General features: G+C 45.7%; 1 protein-coding gene across 2 annotated transcripts; it reads right to left on the minus strand.

The window, feature by feature from the left end:
• Positions 1-436: 436 nt before the first annotated feature.
• On the minus strand, positions 437-13,587 carry MPL (MPL proto-oncogene, thrombopoietin receptor). Of its 2 annotated transcripts, none has more exons than XM_004371859.1 (12): positions 13,509-13,587; positions 13,228-13,339; positions 12,739-12,917; positions 11,865-12,163; positions 11,285-11,447; positions 10,903-11,029; positions 6,232-6,413; positions 5,928-6,070; positions 3,177-3,336; positions 2,855-2,951; positions 883-970; positions 437-691 (listed from the first exon to the last, which is right to left on the minus strand). In XM_004371859.1, the coding sequence occupies exons 1-12, from the start codon at positions 13,585-13,587 to the stop codon at positions 437-439; spliced, it is 1,884 nt and encodes a 627-aa protein (XP_004371916.1). The 2 variants fall into 2 exon arrangements, with proteins under 2 accessions (XP_004371916.1, XP_004371915.1); XM_004371858.1 differs by having other exon boundaries at positions 13,228-13,360.
• Between the last annotated feature and the right edge of the window lie 6,273 nt (positions 13,588-19,860).

Below are 19,860 nucleotides of genomic sequence, written 5' to 3' on the forward strand. Positions count from 1 at the left end.
CCATGACAAATGACACAGAGAGATCAAGTACACTGACGATTAACAAGATCCTATTGGATCTTGAAATTGGTTTGAGGTGAAACTGCCTGAGCAGTTTCATTAGCAAAGTGGTGGTAGGGGAACTAATTGAAGAATAAGTGGAAGTGGGAAGAAAAGATGCTCCTTCTTTTCAAGGAGCTTGGCATTAAAAAGGAGAGAGAAAGAAGGTAAAAGTTAGAAGGGCTTAGTTAAATGAACTTTGCCTGTGGAGAAAGGGTTCTGGATTTATGTCAGCAGCAGTACAGTAAGATCAGTATTATGAAGCCCAACTATGAGTGTAGAGAGAGAGAGATGGAGGTGAGGTCAGAGGCGTTTGTGATTGGGGATGGAGTGGGGAGGTTCTCAGAGGGCACTGAAGGGTTTGGGTCTTTCCAGGGTACCGGGGGTGAGGTTGCCCTCAGGGCTGCTGCCAACAGCTTAGTGGTAAGTAGGAATGATTGGCAATGTGTGTGGTACAGCAAGACCCCGACTCAGCCATGGGTGGGGACACAAACAGGGGAATGGTGCCCAGACAAGAAGGCTGCAGCCCTCGGTAGTCCATCTGGGCCTGGGAGGAACACAGTGGCAAGGGAGTCCTCTCCGAAGGCTTAGGTAGAATTTCAAGGAGGCTGGGTTCCACTTCTTCATAGGCATCTGAGACTTCAGCCTTGGGCTGGGAAAGATGGGAAGAAAGGGGACTGTGTTAGAGTGGGTCCTGTGGGAGAGGGGGCTGGATTGTGTAGGAAGGAGGGTTTGGCTAGGGATAGGTCCTGGGGATGGTACCTTGTGGTCAAGAGCCTTGGAAAAGTTGTCATGGGGGCAAGGTAGGGCTGGTCGTGAGGGTGGGGAGGACAGTGCACTCACTGGACTCAGGGCTGCAGTCTCCCTAAGGTACTGGCCTAGGACTCGGTGCAGGTCTGGAAGTGAGGGCCACAGGGCATGCCTCAGGCTCCTTGGGGAGACGGAAGAGAAGAAGACTGAGTCACAGGAGTGAGTTGGGAGGGATGAGGAGGGGACCGAGGAGGTGAAGGCAGTTAGGTAGGGGGGTAAGTCTTGGAGAGGTAAAAGTATAATCAAAGTACTAATGTAGAGAAGTACTAAGTGAAAAGAAAACCTCTGGGGGGGATGGGAGACAGTGCTAGGGAGGGTCATAAAAGGGTGGTGTGGGGTTTCCTCAAACATTCCTACTTCAGGGCTTTTGCACTTTGTTCCCCCTGCCTGAACAATCAATTTGTTCCCTCACTTCATTTAGGCCTCTGCTCAAGTGTCATCCTGACCGAGAGGCCTTCCCTGACTCCTCTGTCTAAAACAGTACCACCTCCCATTCCCATAACTCTCTTTTTGCCCTGCTTTAGTTTTCTTTATAGTATTTGACTTTTTGTATGTTTATTGTTATATACATTTGTTTTGTCTGTTTTACCCCACTAGAATCTAAGCGCTACAGAGCAAAGATTTGGTCTATTTGTTCACTGCTGCGTCTCTAGGGTGTAGAACAGTGTCTGGCCCATAACAGGTGCTCAAGTAATAAGTTCAATGAATGAATTGAGGGAACCAGTGGGGCTAATTAATAAATTACTGGCGAGGGTGGTCTATCTGGGAAGAGTATGGGTTAAAGTGTATTGCGGGAACCTTCAATTCTTTAGTCTTATATTTCTACATGGAGGGACTTTAGGTGAACAACATTTCAGGCCTCTTTTGTGACCTTACTCATACCTTTCCAAAGTTAGGAGGAGAGACTTATCTGATTGGTAAACTAGGGAGAAGGAACTTCCTGTCCCATTTTCTCCCCCAACTTTTTTTTTGTTCGATCTACAATTGAAGGACTGAGGTGGGATGGCTCTATCCTTCATGTTTATAACCTCCAGTAACATTTCTCCTCAGCCGTAATCTTCCCACATAAAAGAATCATTCATTAATAACATTTATTTAAAGGACTGTTATTTGGCAAGCACGATGCTAAAGATTTAAAGATGACCAAGTAAGGTATAACAGGGTAAATGTACAGAAATAAGTGCAGGAAAATGCTACTGGTACTATGATAGAAGTCTGTATTGGGCCTCAAAGGGAGTGGTCAATGGGGAGGGTCAGGAAAGTTTTCTTAAGAGTTGGTGAAGAGTCATTTAAAATGAACAGGTATTAGTTAGCCAAGAAGGGTATTCCAGGCACAGGGGATATTATGTGCAAAGACACTGAGAAGTAAAACCACCTTACTTGTGGAGGAAATCACCAACAGTTTGGCAAGGCTGATGCACAGGGTGGGAGAGAGTGGAGATGCTGGCAGGGGCCAGATTTTGCAAAGCTTTGCTTGTCATTTTACAGAGTCTGGACTCTGCCCTGGGGAGCTATTCAAGAGATTTAAGCATGGGAGTGATAGGTCCATGTGTGTTTTTTTTAAAAAAATTATGCCAGTGGCTGTGTGAGGCTGGGTTGGAGGGAGGAGAGGATTGAGACATATGCTAAACTGGAACACTGCTGTTTCATTGAGTCAGGTGAGAAATGAAGAGGATCTGCAGGGCTTGAGAAAGGGGGCCATTGTTCGAGCGAGGTTTAGAAGTGAAATGACCAGACCCGATGGCTAACTGGATGAGGGGGATGGAGGCGCCTTCATGTTCTGGCCTGGACGGTGGACAGTGGCCCTGTTACTGAGATGAGGAGCCAGGAGGAGGTCCGTTTGAGGTATCTAGTATAGTGCGTATGTTGGAATGTAAGGAGCCAGGGCGACATGCAGGAAGCGGCTGAGGCCATAGGTGTGGGCGTGCGGTTATCCGGAGAGAAGGCATCATAGATTGACCCTGGGATACTTGTTTAAAGGTCTCCCGCCTGGCAGGGGCAGTACCTGTAATGCGCAGGAAACTGCCACCTCAGCAGAAGCAGGCCTAGGAGAGCGCTGAGGCCGAGCACCAGGAGCAGAGCTGTCACCAAGGAGATCCAGGCTAAAGGGCAAAAACAGTCAGACCTTGGCCGACCCTGGCCTGAGCCCCACCCCTAGGACCTTCACACTCTAGCCCGGCCTCGCCCCTCGTCGCCACCGGGCACCACGGACATCAGCGCAGCCGCAGATCGGTCCGGTCAGAGCCCCACCCCCTCTGCGTTGAGGTGGGGGGGGGGTGGCCCCTCCACCCGCGCAGCCGCAGACCGGGTCTGCTGGCCGCCCTCACCGGTCTCGGAGGCAGTCTCCACTGTCACAGGCTCGGTCCAGGAGCTCCAGGGGCCTTGGTAGGTGGGGCCGTTGAGCCTGGCGCGCAGCTGTAACCGGTAGCGAGATCGCGGGCGTAGCTCCAAGGTTTCTCCCCGGGCCCCGAGAGGGGATTCCAGTACCTGCGCAGAGGAGAAGCGTGCTGAGTGGTCGGATGCCGGTGGGCGGGCGTCGGGGCCTCTGAGAGCCTGATATTGTTTGACCAAAATCCTACCCCTTTTGAACTCCAGAGATATTGGGGATCCCTACAAAGAAAAGTTGTCACGGATTTCATTTTACTTGGATCCACAGTCAATGCCCATGGAAGCAGCAGTAAAGAAATCAAATGACGTATTGCATTGGGCAGATCTACTGCAAAAAACCTCTTTAAAGTGTTAAAAAGCAAAGATGTCACTTTGAGGACTAAGGTGGGCCTTACCCAAGCCATGGTATTTTCAATCGCCTAGTATGCATGTGAAAGCTGGTTAATGAATAAGGAAGCACGAAGAAGAATTGATGCCTTTGAATTACGGTGTTGGCGAAGAATATTGAATATACCATGGACTGCCAGAAGAACGAACAAATCTGTCTTGGAAGAAGTACAGCCAGAATGCTCCTTAGAAGCAAGGTTGGGGAGACTTCGCCTCACATACTTTGGACATGTTATCAGAGGGACCAGTCCCTGGAGAAGGACATCATGGTTGGTAAAGTAGAGGGCCAGCCAAAAAGAGGAAGACCCTCAGCGAGATGGATTGATGCCAGTGGTTGCAACAGTGGGCTCAAATATAGCAACGATTGGGAGAATGGTGCAGGACTGGGCAGTGTTTTGTTCTGTTGTACATAGGAACACTAGGAGTGGGGACCGACTCGACGACGACACCGAACAACAACACAAAGAGCCTCACTGACAGAAAATGCACATATGGCAGAAACGGGCCTCGCCTTTCCCAGAGCACTCCCTACCTGCGAGAAACACGCTTAGCCTGACTGAAACACCGCAGGATACACACCCTGACACACAGACCTCATCTTCACAGAGAACTACTTACTCATCCTGGCACACATTCATATAGTACACCCTCAACAGAGATCCTAGTACAGATATACTCTGACCGAGAGACGCAAAAGTCCTGGCAGAGATACTCTCACCAGAACTCCAGGTACTCAGAGCCATGTAGACCATGCCACCAGTAATTCTCATTCAACTGAGAATACTAGAAATGTACTAGGTGCGGGAGGCACAAAGACACATTCCAAGCAGAGGGAGCAATCATCATATGTATAAACAGGGAGACTTGATTTCTTAACTTAATCATGGCAGACATGAACTGCATACGTATGCCAAACATTGAAGTAGGCACTGGGAAAAAAGATGATCTTTCAGTGTCTAATGAGGGAGACAGCCAACCAAGTAAATAACGGAAACAGCTAATTAGTGATATAACGTTATAAGCCAGACACCATGGGAGCACAAAGAAGAGAGCATTTAATGCTGCTTGAGTTGCTTGGTTGGGGGTTCCAGTTAGTAGTTCTGTGCTAAGAGCATAGAATGAGCAGGCTGGATGGTGAATTATGAGGCTAAAGCAGTGGTAGTAGGGATTTGAGGACTGTTAGTACAATATACTCAACTTACTTTTTGATAAGTAGGAGGAAAGGATAAAGAAAATGGAAGAGGAGTCAAGTATAATTCCAGACTTGGGTAACTGGATAAGTGGCCGTACCATTGTCAGCAACAGGGAACAGAAGTAAGTTTGGGGAAGAAACAGTGTATGGTTCTATTTATATGCAGTTCAACTATAGTCAAAACTAATCGATGATAATAGATGTCAGACTAGTGGTTACCTTTAGAGAGTGATGATTGTTGGGAACATAAGGGAGCCTCTGAGGTGCTGGAAATCTATATCTTGATCTGCATAGTGGTTACATGAATGTATACACATGTACAAATTAACTGTGCATTTATATCTCAATAAAAAAGTAAAATAAGTTGGAGGGGAGGAAGATGAGTTCAGTTTTAGATACGCTGGGTCTGAAATGCCTAGGGGACTTTTAGGTAGAGCTGTCTGATAAGAAGTTGGATATATATGTGGCAAATGAGAATAGAAGAAGAGAAAAATATTTAGTTTGTGTTGAGCACCTTCTATATGTCAGCCAGTATGCTAGGTATTTATGAATTTAATTTTTACTATAATTCTGTAAAGTAGATAGCTTTATGCTCGTTTCACCAATGCGGAAACAGACTTCAAAAGTTTAGGTAATTTGCCTATAGTATGTAAGTTACTTTCCATAAGGGGATTGGAATGGTAAATTTAAGATCATTCATGTATAGTCATTAAAACCATGAAACCTGAAGCACTTACCCAGGAAGAACATGTAAATTTATCTAGAGGATAAGAGAGCCCAGGATGGGACTCTAGGAAGCATAACATATTAAAGAAGGATGGAAAAGGAGGAGCCAGGAACGGAGAATGAGAAAGCAGCCAAAGAGGCAGAAAGAGAATCAGGAGAGACTGATGTCCCAAAGGCAAAAAAGGGAAGAGAAAATATTAAATGAGAGTAGCCAGCAGTGTCAGATGCCAAAGAGAGATCAAGATATTGGTTGAATTAGATAAACATATATATATATAAGCCTAGACATAGATACATAGGCACCTTCACTCCTGATAACAGACATGGTGAAACTCAGGAATACCCTGTGTAGTAAGGCCTGTGGGCATGTGACCCTTGACCATACCTTCCAGTCCTGATGGCTTTCTCCAGTGTATCGGAGCTGATAGCAGGTCTCTTGGGCTGCCCAGGATGAAGGGTGCTGCCACTCCAGTTCCAGATGCCCACTGGAGACCTCCCTCCAGTGCAAGTTTGGGGTGGGGATGAGCACTACAGGGACATCAGCAGGGACTGCCTTAAGCCCTTCTGTGCATGAGGCATCATGCCACCAGGGCCATGGGTCAGAAGTGTCAGAGTTGGGGATCCTGGGCATGGGGACAGATTTGGTGGGGATGAGAACTGTGTGAGAGGATGGGAAAGAAAGTTCTTACCAGCCTGGTGGATCCGGAAAGGGGAGCCCAGGTAGCTATGAACAGCACCCTGGGCTGTGGTCACCTCCACAAGGATGTGAATAACACTGCCATTTTGTGACTTGAAGTGGCAGCTGGAGAACTGGGGAGGCTGCGATCCTGGATTTGTTTTCTCCTCTTCACACTTCTCCCAGATGGGGTCCCTAAGAACAATTCCCATAGTCATTGAATCAGGCATGCCCCAGAACCTAATCCCAATAATCCCCTATCGCATGGGCACTATGGCCTTCATAGATTATAATCCACCTCCTCCTTTGGATGAGAATCAACCCCGTGAATTGGATGATGGGAAGTCTTTCCCTCTGTCTTCATGCCATGCTGTTTTGTCTTCTGAAGCCTGTTTTGGTGTCCAGCCTCTTCCTCTTGAGGAAGGAGCTAGCATGATACATGAAAATAGCATGGGCTATAGAGTTCAGATCTTGGCTCACTGGTGTATAACTTTGGGCAAATTACTTTATCTCTACCCTAGTTTCCTCATTTGTAAAATGGGTTAATAATACCTACCTCACAGGACTGTTTCAAGGATTAAAAATCCTTCATCTTTCTGAACAAAATCATCCCTATGTTTTTAATTTGTTCTCATACAGTAGCCCTCTCACTCACTCTTATATGCTACTTCTCTATCAGGTTATTATGACAGTCTCCTGACTTGCTTTTCTGCTTCCATTTTTGTCACTTCCTTCAATTTGTTCTCCACGCTGCTACCAGAATTTGCTTCCAAATGTGTTGATCAGATAATGTCCAGAATATATCATGAATCTGTGCATTTTTTTTGATCTTTATCACTGCCACATTAGATAAAACCACCATTATCTCTTGCCTGGATTAAGGCAAATTCCTAACAGTACAATTTTTTTGTACTCTTACTTCTTTATAATTTTTCAGAGAAACATAACTTTAAAAAATGTAAATCATGCCACTTTTCTGCTTAAAATCCTTCAGTGGCTAAACTCTCATCCCAGTTGGAATAAAAATCCAAACTCCTTCTCAAAGCCTGTAGAGCTCTATAATGTTTGGCTCCTCCCTACCTTGCTGTTCTCATCTCCTACAATTCTCATGCCAATTTACCACCCTTCATCCACATGGGCCTTCTTTCTGTGCCACAAATACGCCAAATGCACTTTGTCTTTGCTTTGGACTGTTTTGACCCTAGATCTTCGCATGTTGGTTCCTTCTTGCCATTTAGGTGTCAGCTCACTGTCATGTCTCTGGTGAGGCTTTCCTGACAACTTGCTCTAAATTAGCCCGCCCCCCCCCCGCCACTAGGAGCCCTGGTGGCACAGTGGTTAAGCCCTTGGCTGCTAACTGAAAGGTCAGCAGTTCAAACCCACCAGCTGCTCTGCAGGAGAAAGATGTGGCAATCTGCTTTTGTAAAGATGACAGCCTTGGAAACCTTATGGGGCAGTTCTACTCTGTCCTATAGGGTCATTATGAGTCGGAATCAACTCGACAGCAATGAGTGTTTTTGGGTTTGGTCACCCTCCCGCTAGTCTCTATCATATAACGTCATTCCTTTATTTCCTTACTTGTTTCTCTCTCCCATCCCCACTAAAACATAAGCCCAACAGTGCTGGAATCTTTTCTGTTTTATTTGTCAATCTAGCCCCAGAGCACAGAGTCATCCTCAATAATTGTTAATTGAATAAATGAATCATGACTCCCTCCTGATTATAGTCCCTAAGTGGTTCCTCATCACTAAAATGATCGATCACTTCATGTATTCGTGTGTTTACTCATGTATTCAACCAATAATTGCTACTATGTGCCAGGCACTGTGCTAGGCCCTATGAGTACATAGACGAATAATCTTCAAGGAGCTGTCACTTCGGTAGAAGAGACAGAAAAGGATGATGACATTCTACCGTGATGTGTACAGGCTGGTTTGGGAGCATCAAGGAGGAGTAACCCAGACCAGGAGGGTCAGTGCGTGCTTCCTGGACAAGACAGTGCCTAGACTGAGTCTTGGATTAGCAATAGGATAGGCAAAAGGAAGTAACAGGCATCCCAGGCACATACTTGTGCACAGATAAGAGAGAATGGTGCTTTGGGGAAAGTCTAAGTGGTGCGGAATAGTGGCTAATGATAAATGTAAGACTACTATTTCATGGATGCCTTGTGGCTTTTCCAAGGAGCCTAACTTAATTTTGCAGTAATTATGGATACATTTAAGGATTTTAAGTAGGGAAGTGTCATAATTCACTTTGCACTTTAGGAAGATCACTCTAGTTGCACTTTATAGAAAGAATTTGTGAGGAGAGACTACAGGCAGAGAAATCCATTAAGACACTGTTGTGGTTTTCCATGTGTAAAGTGAGGAGGGTCTGAAAATAAGGTAGTGGCAGTGGGAATAGAGGGAAATGGATGGATTCAAAAGATATTGAAGCGGAAGGAAATGACGAGTGTTTCTGACTGGGCCTGGAGGGTTTAAGAATGGGAGAAGTTTAGGGTGATTTCCATGTTTCAGGAAAATGGACTTGATGGTAGGATGGAGGACAGTAAGAGCAGGGGCAGGTTTCGGTAGGGGAAAGGATGACTTTAGTTTTGCCACCCTTTAATCTATTCATGGCACCTCTATACTATGGGAATCTATGCAGTTATTAAAAAGAATGAATTACGTCTTTTTGTAATGATCTTCAAAACATTTTAAAGTAAAAAAAAGTATGTTAACAAACCCATACATATAACATGAGTCAATTGTTATTAAAAAACTAAATATTGTATATGTTGTTAGGTACCGTCGAGTTGATTTCAACTCATAGTGACCCCGTGTGACAGAGTAGAACTGCCCCATAGAGTTTTCTTGGCTGTAAACTTTACGGAAGCAGATTGCCACATCTTTCTCCTTCAGAGCCACTGGATGGGTTCAAACCTCCAACCTTTTGGTTAGCAGCCAAGCGCTTAACTGTTGCGCCACCAGGGCTCCTTAAATATTGTGTATAAAAAGCAAAACAAAGCCCCTTGTCGTTGAGTTGATTCCGACTCATAACAATCCTATAGGACAGAGTAGAACTGCCCCATAGGGTTTCCAAGGAGTGGGTGGTGGATTCAAACTGCTGATCTTTGGGTTAGCAGCTGAATGCTTAACCACTATGCCACCAGGTCTCCAGGGCTCCAATAGATGTATATAAATGCACAGAAAAAATGGAAGAATACATTAAAACTGCTAATAGTGTTTGTTTCGTTATTTGTTAATTCGACAATTTTTTACTGAGCACCTACTATGTTCCAGGCACTGTGGTAAGTAGGAATACATTGGTGAATAAAAACTGACACTGACTTTGCCCTAATGAAGGATCCCTGGTGGCATGGTGGTTAAGTGCGGTTAGAACTCACCAGCTGCTCCGCGGGAGAAAGATGTGGCAGTCTGCTTCTGTAAAGAATATACCCTTGGAAACCCTTTGGGAAAGTTCTAGTCTGCCATATAAGGTCGGGATGAGTCGGAATCAACTCGATGGTGACGGGTTTGGGGTTTTTTTTTTTTTTTTTGCCTTAATGGATCAGATAGTCTAGATCAGTCTTTCTCAACCAGAGTTCTGATAGGGAATTTTATTATCAATCAAATAATCACATAAATGTAAAATTGTAGCTGTAAGTACTTACAAGGGAGAGGTACATGGTGCAATAAGAATGTATAAAAGTGCTATTTGACCTAATAAGGGAGGTCAGAGGAAGTTTCCCTGAGGAAGTAACACTTGAGCTGAGATATGAAGGATGAGTAGAAGTTGAGGGGAGGTCTGGGTAAACAGCACATGCAAAGGCCCAGAGGCTGAAGGGAATACGACAGAAATGAGGGAACCAAAGAACGCTATGGCTGGACCGTAGAGAGTAAAGGACAACATCCTATAAAATTAAACTGAAGACATAGGTAGGAGCTGAGTCTTTTAGGGCTTTTTCTTTATCCTAAGATCAATGGAAAGCTACTGAAGGTTTTTAAACAGAGGGGTATTATGTTTATTTTTACAATTTTAAAACATCACTCCAGCTCCTATGTGGGGAAGAGAATGATTTGGAGGATTCAAGAATTAATGAGTCTTTGCAGTAATCCAAGTGAGAGATGACAATGGCCTGTACTAGGGTGATGTCAGTGAGAGACAGAAGTAGATAGATTCTAGAGCTATTTAATAGTTAAAATCAATAGGACTTGGTATGGATTGGATATGGAGAGGGTGAAGGATCAATGAGGTGTTTGATGGAAATTCTTGAAGGTCAAGCTAAATTTTGATTGGATTTGATAGATAATAGGAAGTTGCAGTATATATTTGATTAGGGAGGGCCATGCAAAGTTAGAGTTTTACAAAGATCATGCAAAGTTTGAGTTTAATAAAGATCACTCTGTCAGCAGCATCAGGATAAATTGGAGATGAATGAGACTATAGGCTGTTGCAATGATCCAGGTGACATAATTAAGGCTGAACTAAACCAAGGCATTCCTGGGGGAATAGAGAAAGGTTGAGAAGATAAAATACCTATTGGAGGATGAGAAGATAGACCACGGAGGCTGATGGTTTGGGGACAGAGGACCAAAGCTGTTTGGTTTGGGGTGAAGAGAACCAAGACCAGTCTCTTCCTTCTTTCCGCAAGACTGTGACTCTCTCCCGTGACATCCGAGTCAATCAGCAGCTCAACTCTCACCTGTCGCTGGGGCAGCATCGAGCCCTGCTGTGGTGGAAGAAGCCTTGGGAGCTAGCATAGTCCTGTTGCTGCCACTGACAAGTAACATTCTTCAGGTCCAATGTGAAGCATCGGAGTCCAATTTCCACTGAGGTTAAAGAAGAAAGTCCCATCAGGGAACATGTGCCCCTCCTCTATAGAGTATCTAGATAATTTTTCCACACATAACCTAGAACATTCACTCCTATTCTCTGTGCTCTCCCTGAACATAATTCATCCTGCCCATGGCAAGTTTGAGGTCATCAGGAAGGACCATGGTTTCCATAGATTCCATATCCAGCCCAGGCCTCCCTAGAGGTCTTTTCTTTCTCCTTCCCATCTCCCCATTCCTTTGTTGACTCACCTGCATCCTTAGGCAGGTCCACAGTCACAGGAAAGGACCAGGATCCCCAAGAGCCACGGAGGGAGACCCCATCAGGCTGGCTGCGCAGCTGGAGCCAGTAGGAGTTACCAGGCTGGAGCCCTGAGATGAGGCAGCTTCCACCCTTCATTGTCAGAGATGGAGCCTTGGAAGAAGAATCCCAGCCTCAGAACCTGGGCCTGCCTCTCAGTCAACATAGCCTTCATCTCTTATATCTGAAGCCCACAGCATCCCTGTGGAGAGAATCTCAGCTCCTCACTAGATAGGTATGTACGCAGACTAGGGGCTAAGTTAGTGTGTTTGTGGTGCAAAATGCCTAGTGTCCAGGGCATTTTAGGGAAGTTTCTATTCATTTGGAGGCCTGAAGGCCCTCAAGTTTGTTCAGTGTGAATGGTCCAGTGTGAGAGACCCCTAAATAGAGATAGCTCCTGAAGGCTAATCAGAGCCTGTACTAATTTCCCAAGGGCCAACTGAGTCTGGAATGCCCAAAGTATAGCCTGTTCTTTCCTGGGCAAAATTGGGAGCAGGGGATAGGAGATGGAGCAGAAGAAGGCTGGAATACTTCTCTAGTTGGGGAGGTCTGCTCTGATCCATCCTGTTGGGGCATTGTGGGCCAAGCACATGGAGGCTGTTCCAGAGCTGGTGCTGGGTTTGGTCTCTGCAGAGCTGGGCAACAGGTTTCTGTGGAGAGCAGCTGTATGACTCTGGAACCAGTGGAGTTCCTGGGATCCTTGGGGCCATAGCGGAGCTCATATCTCAGGAAATCATTGATTTCAGGAGCTGGGGCCTCCCAGCTGATCTGAAGTTCCCCTGGCTGGCTCCCGCCCATGGCCTTGATGACACTGGGGGGAGCTGGCAGGCCTGAAGGCAAGACAGGGCACGTCATGACTCTCTAAGCTGTACACTCTATGATTCAACCTATGGACTGTGGGGGTGTGCTAGAGGCTGGATTGGGGGCAGCCTCTGGGTTCAAAAACATCACGGGTCATGACTCTCCTGGAGGCCAGGTCAGAGAGGCTCTTTATCCTGTTCTTTACTCACGAGAACAGTGATCTCATTGCGGCACAATGGTTTGTTAGACTTGGTGCTCCTTGAGAGCAAGGATTTCTTTGCATCTCTTTATCCTTGGCACCTAGCAAGTGCCTGGCACATAGTAGGTATTCTATACCTGTTGACTGGGTGAGTGAATGAATATGTTAATGATGGGAGGACCTGGGGTGTCTGTGGTACAAAATGATTCGTGGGATAAGTCTAGCTGTGGATGCCAAGGCAGGGAGGAATGATAGGGGGTGTTGAGGTTTCTCTGGGGGTCTGGTAATGAGGGACATCCATGTTATCCTTAAAAAGCATAGGCCAGTCAGACTCTAGGAACTGGATTTGGGGGGAGGGGACAGAGGGAGGCAGCAAACGGAGGGGCCAGGGTGACAGGCCCTTACCCACATTTTCCACAGAGAGCACCCGCTGGGTCAGATTCTGGTTCAGTAACACATTCTTCACCCAGAGGTGCAGCAGAGAAAAGAGGCGTACTTCATCCTGGGCTGGAAACTGGCACACATACCGGGTTCCAAAGGGGGGCACACTCTGGGAACTCAGGGGGCAGGCTCGGGGCTTCTCCCTGTTGGCATAGGAGAGGTCCTACCTACACAGCCATCATGCTCAGCCCTAAGGACCCAGTTCTAGACCCATGCCCAACTTCTGTTTCAATTACTGCCATTTTTCTTCTCAGTGCCTGGGATAGATGTGATTAGGGGTTATGTAGGAGCTTGAGCTGGGGTCCACACACAACCAAAGCACATCTGTTCATAAAGTGGCTACTTAGTGCATGTACTTGATAGGGCCACAGAGAGGGAGGATATTGGAGTGGGACTCAGCTGAGGTGAGTACAGGAACAGATATATGGAGAGTGGGGCACGCCCAGCACATACCCTGGGTAGGCGTACAGCAGTTGGTATGTCCCACTGGGTGCTGCCTCTTCCTCATCCCAGTAGCAGGTGAGGTCCTCAAATGTTTGGGAGAAACAGTTCAGAAGCTCTGTGTCTGAGGCCAGCAAAGCGACATCTGAGGAACAGCGTGAGTTGGGCTCTAGGTCCTCCCATGCATGCTCATGAGTAGGAGTAGGGGACCAGTGGGAATCTCCTACTCTGCATCCCCTCCCAGAGATCCCTCTTCCTGGCCATAGGTGATCTCCACCCTCCACACACCTCACCTTGACTGGTGACTTGGGCCAGGTTTTGGGGGGCCAGGAGGAGACAGGAGGTGACCATGAAGAGGGCCCAGGAGGGCATCTTCTCCGGCACTGTGTGCCTGCCTTAGCCCATCCTCCCCTCAGGAAGCCGGGCCCCAATCCCCTCCCGGGCCAGCCCCTCAGGTTCCTGTCAGATACAGCCCCACGTCCTGTCCCTGTCCCTGCCCCTGTGGGGCCCATCCAGACCACACTGGGGCCAGGGGCTAGGGGAGGGGGAGTGAACAAGAGGGTAGGAGGAATTTGAAAGGGAGGACATGGACCTTTTGGTGGGAGGGAGATGGAGGTTATGTTTTTGACCATTCACCAAAAGGAAGAGAATAAGCCTCTGTGTGTGTCTACATTAACTATAGTAGAAGGGTATAATATTAACAAGAATAGCAACATTTACTGAGCACTTAATGTGCTGTCTGTGTTAATTACTTTATATCTATTGACTTAGTTAATCCTCACAAAAGTCTTATTAGTCCCATTAGAGATGAGGAAACTGAGGTGCAGAGAAGTTACAAGATTTGACCAAGATCATGTACCTACTGAAAGGTGAAGTATAGGAGGTCAAACTTCAGAACCCAAGGGCTTAACAACTATGCTATGCTGCTGGAAGATGTAATTTGCCAAGAAATGACTGCCCGCATCACAACCATGGCAAAATGATAGGCATTTCCACTTTTATAAGTTCTGTGACTTTGTGCATAAATAAACACATCCTCCCTAGAATTGGATATGCCCCCTCCGTTGTGGGTGGCCTTCACAGCTACCTCTAGTCCCTTGCTACTCGAAGTGTGGTCCATAGACCAGCAGTAACAGAATTATCTGGGAGCTTGTTAGAAATGCAGAACCTTAGGCCCCGCCCCAGGCCTACTAAATCAGAATCTGCATTTTAACAAAACCCCCGGATGATCCGAATGCACATTAAAATTTGAGAAGCACTGGTCTTCAGTTCTTTTATCTGGTTTGCTCAGAATCAAGGAAAGATTGATCTAAGCTCTCCAGCTTGTGCTCATCTTCTTCACATTAGTAGCAGAATAGTGGGTATGATCTCTTCTCTGAACCCCTGGCTTTCTGTAACTGTGGGTCGCTATTTATGCCGACTCGCAGTAGTTTTGACTCTTGGAGGGGGTGCATGGCCATATTCACCCCCACATTTAGTCTCTCAGTCTTCAGCTGGGAATCTCATTGCTGGCTTTACATTTTAAGTGTCCTCAATGCCACCCTTCTCTCTTCTTCCTTCTGAATTAATTTTACTAACAAAGAGAATGGGAAAAACCTTTTTGGGGGAGGGGTGCGGATGGAAATCCTTCAGTTCTCCTGTGAAGTCTTCACTTCACTGGCACGATTTTTCTGCAAGCAGTCCCTAGGCCAGGATTGTCTTTAGACCTGTCTAGCTTGCAGGTTACCAGGACCAGCTTCCTCTGCCCAATGGTAGTGACTTTAACCCTCCCTCCCTTTACCTTTCCCCATCAAGGACCACCCAACCTTCTCTCAGATCAAGTGAGAAGGGAAAAACAACTTTAATATTCATACAATCTCATGGCTTTGGGTGCTATGTATATGCTGATAACTTCAAAATTAGTATCTCCAGCTGTGACTTCTCCCCTGGCCCCCAGATGCAGATTGCTGTCTTAGGCTAGGTTCTCTAGAGGAGCAAAACCAGTGAAGCATATGTATATAAATATACATATATAGAGAGATTTATTTCAAGGAAATGGCTCATACAGTTGGAGGCTGGCAAGTCCCAAATCCGTGGGTCACGCGTCAGGTTGGAGACTTCTCTTGACTCACGTGGTTGCAGGAGCTGACAAACACAAAATCAGCAGGTCAGATGGCAGGCTGCTTGCTCACATGGTTGCAGGAGCTGGCGAATCCCAAAATCTACAGGTCAGGCAGCAGGCTACTGGCTCATGTCCCAAGAACCAGAGGTCAGATGATGATGAGTCAGATGCAGGATAGAGAGAGAGAGAGCTTTGCCAGAACATCCATATATATTGGATGCAGGCCACACCCCCAAGGAAGCTCCCCTTACATCAGATCACAAAATGGAGGATAATTACATAATACTGAGAATCATGGCCTAGCCAAGTTGATACAACATTAACCATCACAATAGCTAACTGCCTACTTGGCATGTCCACTTGCATGTCTAATGGGCATTTTATACTTAAGATGGCCAAAATAAAACTCTTGATTTTAGTCCCCCAAACCTGTTTTTTTTCTCTAGTCTTGCCTGCCTCTGTAATTGGAACCACCATCTGCTCAGTGGATCAAACCAAAAACTTCAATACTCCTTGTTTCCTCTCTTTCTCTTACCCTACATTAAATTCATTAGCAAAGTCCTATCAGATTTTCTTTAAAAATGTACCCTGGATCTGAACACTTTTTACCACCTTCACTGCTACCATCCTAGTCCAAGTTTGGGCTACTGCAATAACTTCCTAACTGGTGTCCCTATCTCTACTCTTACCCTCTTTAGTCCATCCTCCACACAATAGAGTGATGTTTTAAAAATGCAGATCAGATTTTTTTTCACTCACCTGCTTAAAACCCTCTGAAGGTTTCCCATTGCACTTAGAATAAAACCCAAATGCCTCCTAACATCCTGCAAGGTCCTGCCGATGTAGCATCTGCCTACTTCAATCTTATCTCCTACCACTTTCTTCTTCACTCTCAACCAGCCACAATATGTTCGTTTCTCTCATCTCAATCCTCATCTTACTCAACCTTTTTGCAACATTTGACCTTCTTCTCCTTCCTTGTGTTCTACAATGTAATATTCCCTTGGTTTCCTCTTGTTGTTGTTAGGTGCCAACAAGTCTATTTTGACTCATAGCAACTGTCTTAGTTATCTAGTGCTGCTGTAACAGAAATACCACAAGTGGATGGCTTCAACAAACAGAAGTTTATTTTCTCACAGTCTAGTAGGCTAGAAGGCTGAATTCAGGGCGTCAGCTCCAGGGGAAGTCTTTCTGTCTCTGTCAGCTCTGGAGGAAGGTCCTTGTCATCAGTCTTCCCCTGGCCTAGGAGCTTCTCAGCACAGAGACCCTGGGTCCAAAGGACATGCGCTTCTAGCTTTTCTTGCTTGTTGGTAATGAGGTCCCCCTGTCTCTCTGTTCACTTCTCTTTTTTATATCTCAAAAGAGATTGACTCAAGACACAACCTAATCTTGTAGATTGAGTCCTACCTCACTAACATAACTGTCTCTAATCCTGCCTCATTAACATCATAGAGTAGGATTTACAACACATAGGAAAGTCACATCAGATGGCAAAATGGAGGACAATCACACAATACTGGGAATCATGGCCTAGCCAAGTTGACACACGTTTTTGGGGGAAACAATTCAATCCGTAATAGCAACCCTATGTGACAGAGTAGAACTACCCCATAGGGTTTTCTAGGCCGTAATCTTTACGGGAGCAGATAGATAGGTCTTTCTCCCGAGGAACTGCTGGGTGGGTTAGAACAGCCAACCTTTTGGTTAGCAGCTGAGCACTTAACTGTTTTGCCACCAGGGCTCCTTGGTTTCCATCTACCTCCTATAATATTCCCTCTCAGTTGCCTTCTGTGGTTCCTCATTAAGTGTTGCTCTTCCCTCGGTATCCCTAGGCATAGAGGATCATCAAAAAAGAGGAAGACCGTTTACAAGATGGATTGACACAGTGGCTTCCACAGTGGGCTCAAACATAGCAACGATTGTGAGGATGGTGCAGGACCAGGCAGCGTTTTGTTCTGCTGTACATAGGGTCACTATGAGTTGGAACCAACTTGACAGCACCTAACAACAACAACAGGTGTCTTTGCTTAGCCCTTTATAATGCCGAGAAATCTCATAGCTTTAGTTCCTCTATATGTCAGTAACTCCCAAGATCTGACCACTCTCTTGAACTCCAAACCCTCAGTTACTTATTGGACGTCTCTGTTGTTTCACCTTGTTGCGTGCCACTGAGGCAATTCTGACTCACAGTGACCCTATAGGACAGAGTAGAACTGCCCCATAGGGTTTCCTACACTGTAATCTTTATGGGAGCAGATCACTACGTCTTTTCTCCTGCAGAGCAGCTAGCTGGTGGGTTTGAACCACAGACCTTTTGGGTAGCAGCCGAGTGCTTAACCATTATCCCACCAAGGCTCCTTGTTGTTCCACAGGCATTTCAAACTCACCAAATCCCAAACAGAACTATCACTAACTCCCATACACCCTTTTTGATTTTCTCTTCCTATGTTCTGCATCTCACCGTAGGCTACCTGGACATCTAAGCCTGAAACCTGAGAGTTAATCTTTATTCTCTCTCCAGACCTGCATCTAGGTCTTTACCAAGTCCTGTGACTTCTACAAGGAGGCAGTATAACAGTGGTTATGAGTGCACAACCCACAGAGGGCTTGTCTCTGATGGTCAGAGAGATGGGGACTTTCTGCTTCTGTGTGGGAGGAGATCCAGCTCCCTGTCCTTGTCAGTTTCTCATTTTTCTCCATTTCCACCCAGCTGAAAAGGGTACCTTCCTCAGTCCTTTACTTCTTTAGAAAACCAGGCAGGAACTGGGACAGACCTAGGGGAAAGGGTGCCACTTAGATAAGTCCCTGCCTACTTTGGCCAAAGAATTCTGAAGGTTCATTAAGGTCCAGCCCAGCTAAGGAGGCCTAGGCTTTCCTGTTGGGATGGATATAAAGCCAAAACCCTGGCTTGTGTTTGTTCTCTGTGCAGCCATTGCTCAGAGAACTGAAGGGCTTGCTGGTTGAGGACTGGCTCAGGCAGTGATGTGCTGTTAAACTTTCTGTGGGGGGAGCCTTGTTTTGTAGCATCTGCTTCTTTCTGTGGTGTAAATACTCCACATGGCCAGTCTCAAGCTATCAACATGATGTCACTGAATACTGAGTTGGGAAGAGATGTGCAGAATTGGCTCTTGTGAGCTGGTGCTTTCACCCTTTATGTCCTCATCTTTCCAGATTTTCCAACACCTGCCATGTTTAGCCAGTTAGGCCAGATAGCTCTAGACACTAACATTTTCTAGCTCCCCAACTCCTTCTTTCCCAACATTGCCAAACCTCTTGTCAAAATGACTCCATGGCCTCTGAAACTATGGCTACCGGATGCACTGTTAACCCAGAACTGAAGCCATTCCCGAAGCCCACTCTTCAGACAAAGATCAGACAGGGCTATAAAATAAAAAATAATACACCTGAGGAATGTGCTTCTTAGTTCAATCAGATACATGAGACCAAAAGGGCGGCTCCTGTCCAAAAGCAGGAAGAGAAGGCAGGAAGGGACAAGAACCGGTCGAATGGACACGGGGAAGACAGGGTGAAAAGGGGGAGTGTGCTGTCACATTGTGGGGGTTGCAACTAATGTCACAAAACAATATGTGTATAAATTTTTTAATGAGAAATTAACTTGAGCTGTAAACTTTCACCTAAAGCACAATTTAAAAAAAAGTAGCTATAAAATTTTCAAGTAAAAAATATCACCAAAAATAAAAAGACTCCATGGCACCTCTAGCAGTATTTTAGAGCACTGTAGTCTCCCCACACCTTTGTCAGTGTTGTTTTAAGTTTGCCAGTCTGATAGTTGACAAGTGATATCTTCTTTTTAAATATATATATATAATTTATGTTAGTTTTGTTGTTGTTGAGAATATACACAGCAGAACATACACAGATTTAACAATTTCTACATGTACAATTCAGTGAAATTGATTACATTATTCAGGTTGTGCAACCGTTCTCACCCTCCCATTCTGAGTTGTTCCTCCCCTATTAACATAAACTCACTGCCCCCTAAGTTTACTGTCTCATCTTTTGTTTGAGTTGCTGTTGTCCATTTGATCCCATATAGATAGATCTTAAAAGAACACAGTGCTCAAGGCAGACGTTCTTTACTAGTTAAGCTAAACTATTGATCAGTTTTGAGAAGACTTCAGAGGAATTTTTGGTTTAAGGTTTAAAGATTATCTCAGGGCAATAGTTTTAGGGGTTCATCCAGTCTCCATGGCTCCAGAAAATCTAGATTCCATGGGAATTGACAAATGGTATCTTCTTAATCAGTGCTTTTTCTGAAGCTCAAGTTTGCTTTTTATTCTTCCCCTGCTTAAAATCCTTTTATGGCTCCTCCTTATCCTTTGTACCAAGACTCATCTCTCCCTGCTGGAACATAAAGCCCTTACCACCTTTACATCTTCCCATTCCTGGAACACCCCCAACCCCCGTCACAACACATCAGTCACTATCCCCAGACTCAATCCCCTTTCCTCCCACATGGCTTTGTGTCCATTGCTTCCACACCCACAAAACCTTCCCAACTTAGCCTGTTGGAACTCTCTTTG

This window comes from Trichechus manatus, unplaced genomic scaffold, assembly GCF_000243295.1.
Source record: "Trichechus manatus latirostris isolate Lorelei unplaced genomic scaffold, TriManLat1.0 scaffold00015, whole genome shotgun sequence".
NCBI lineage: Eukaryota > Metazoa > Chordata > Mammalia > Sirenia > Trichechidae > Trichechus > Trichechus manatus.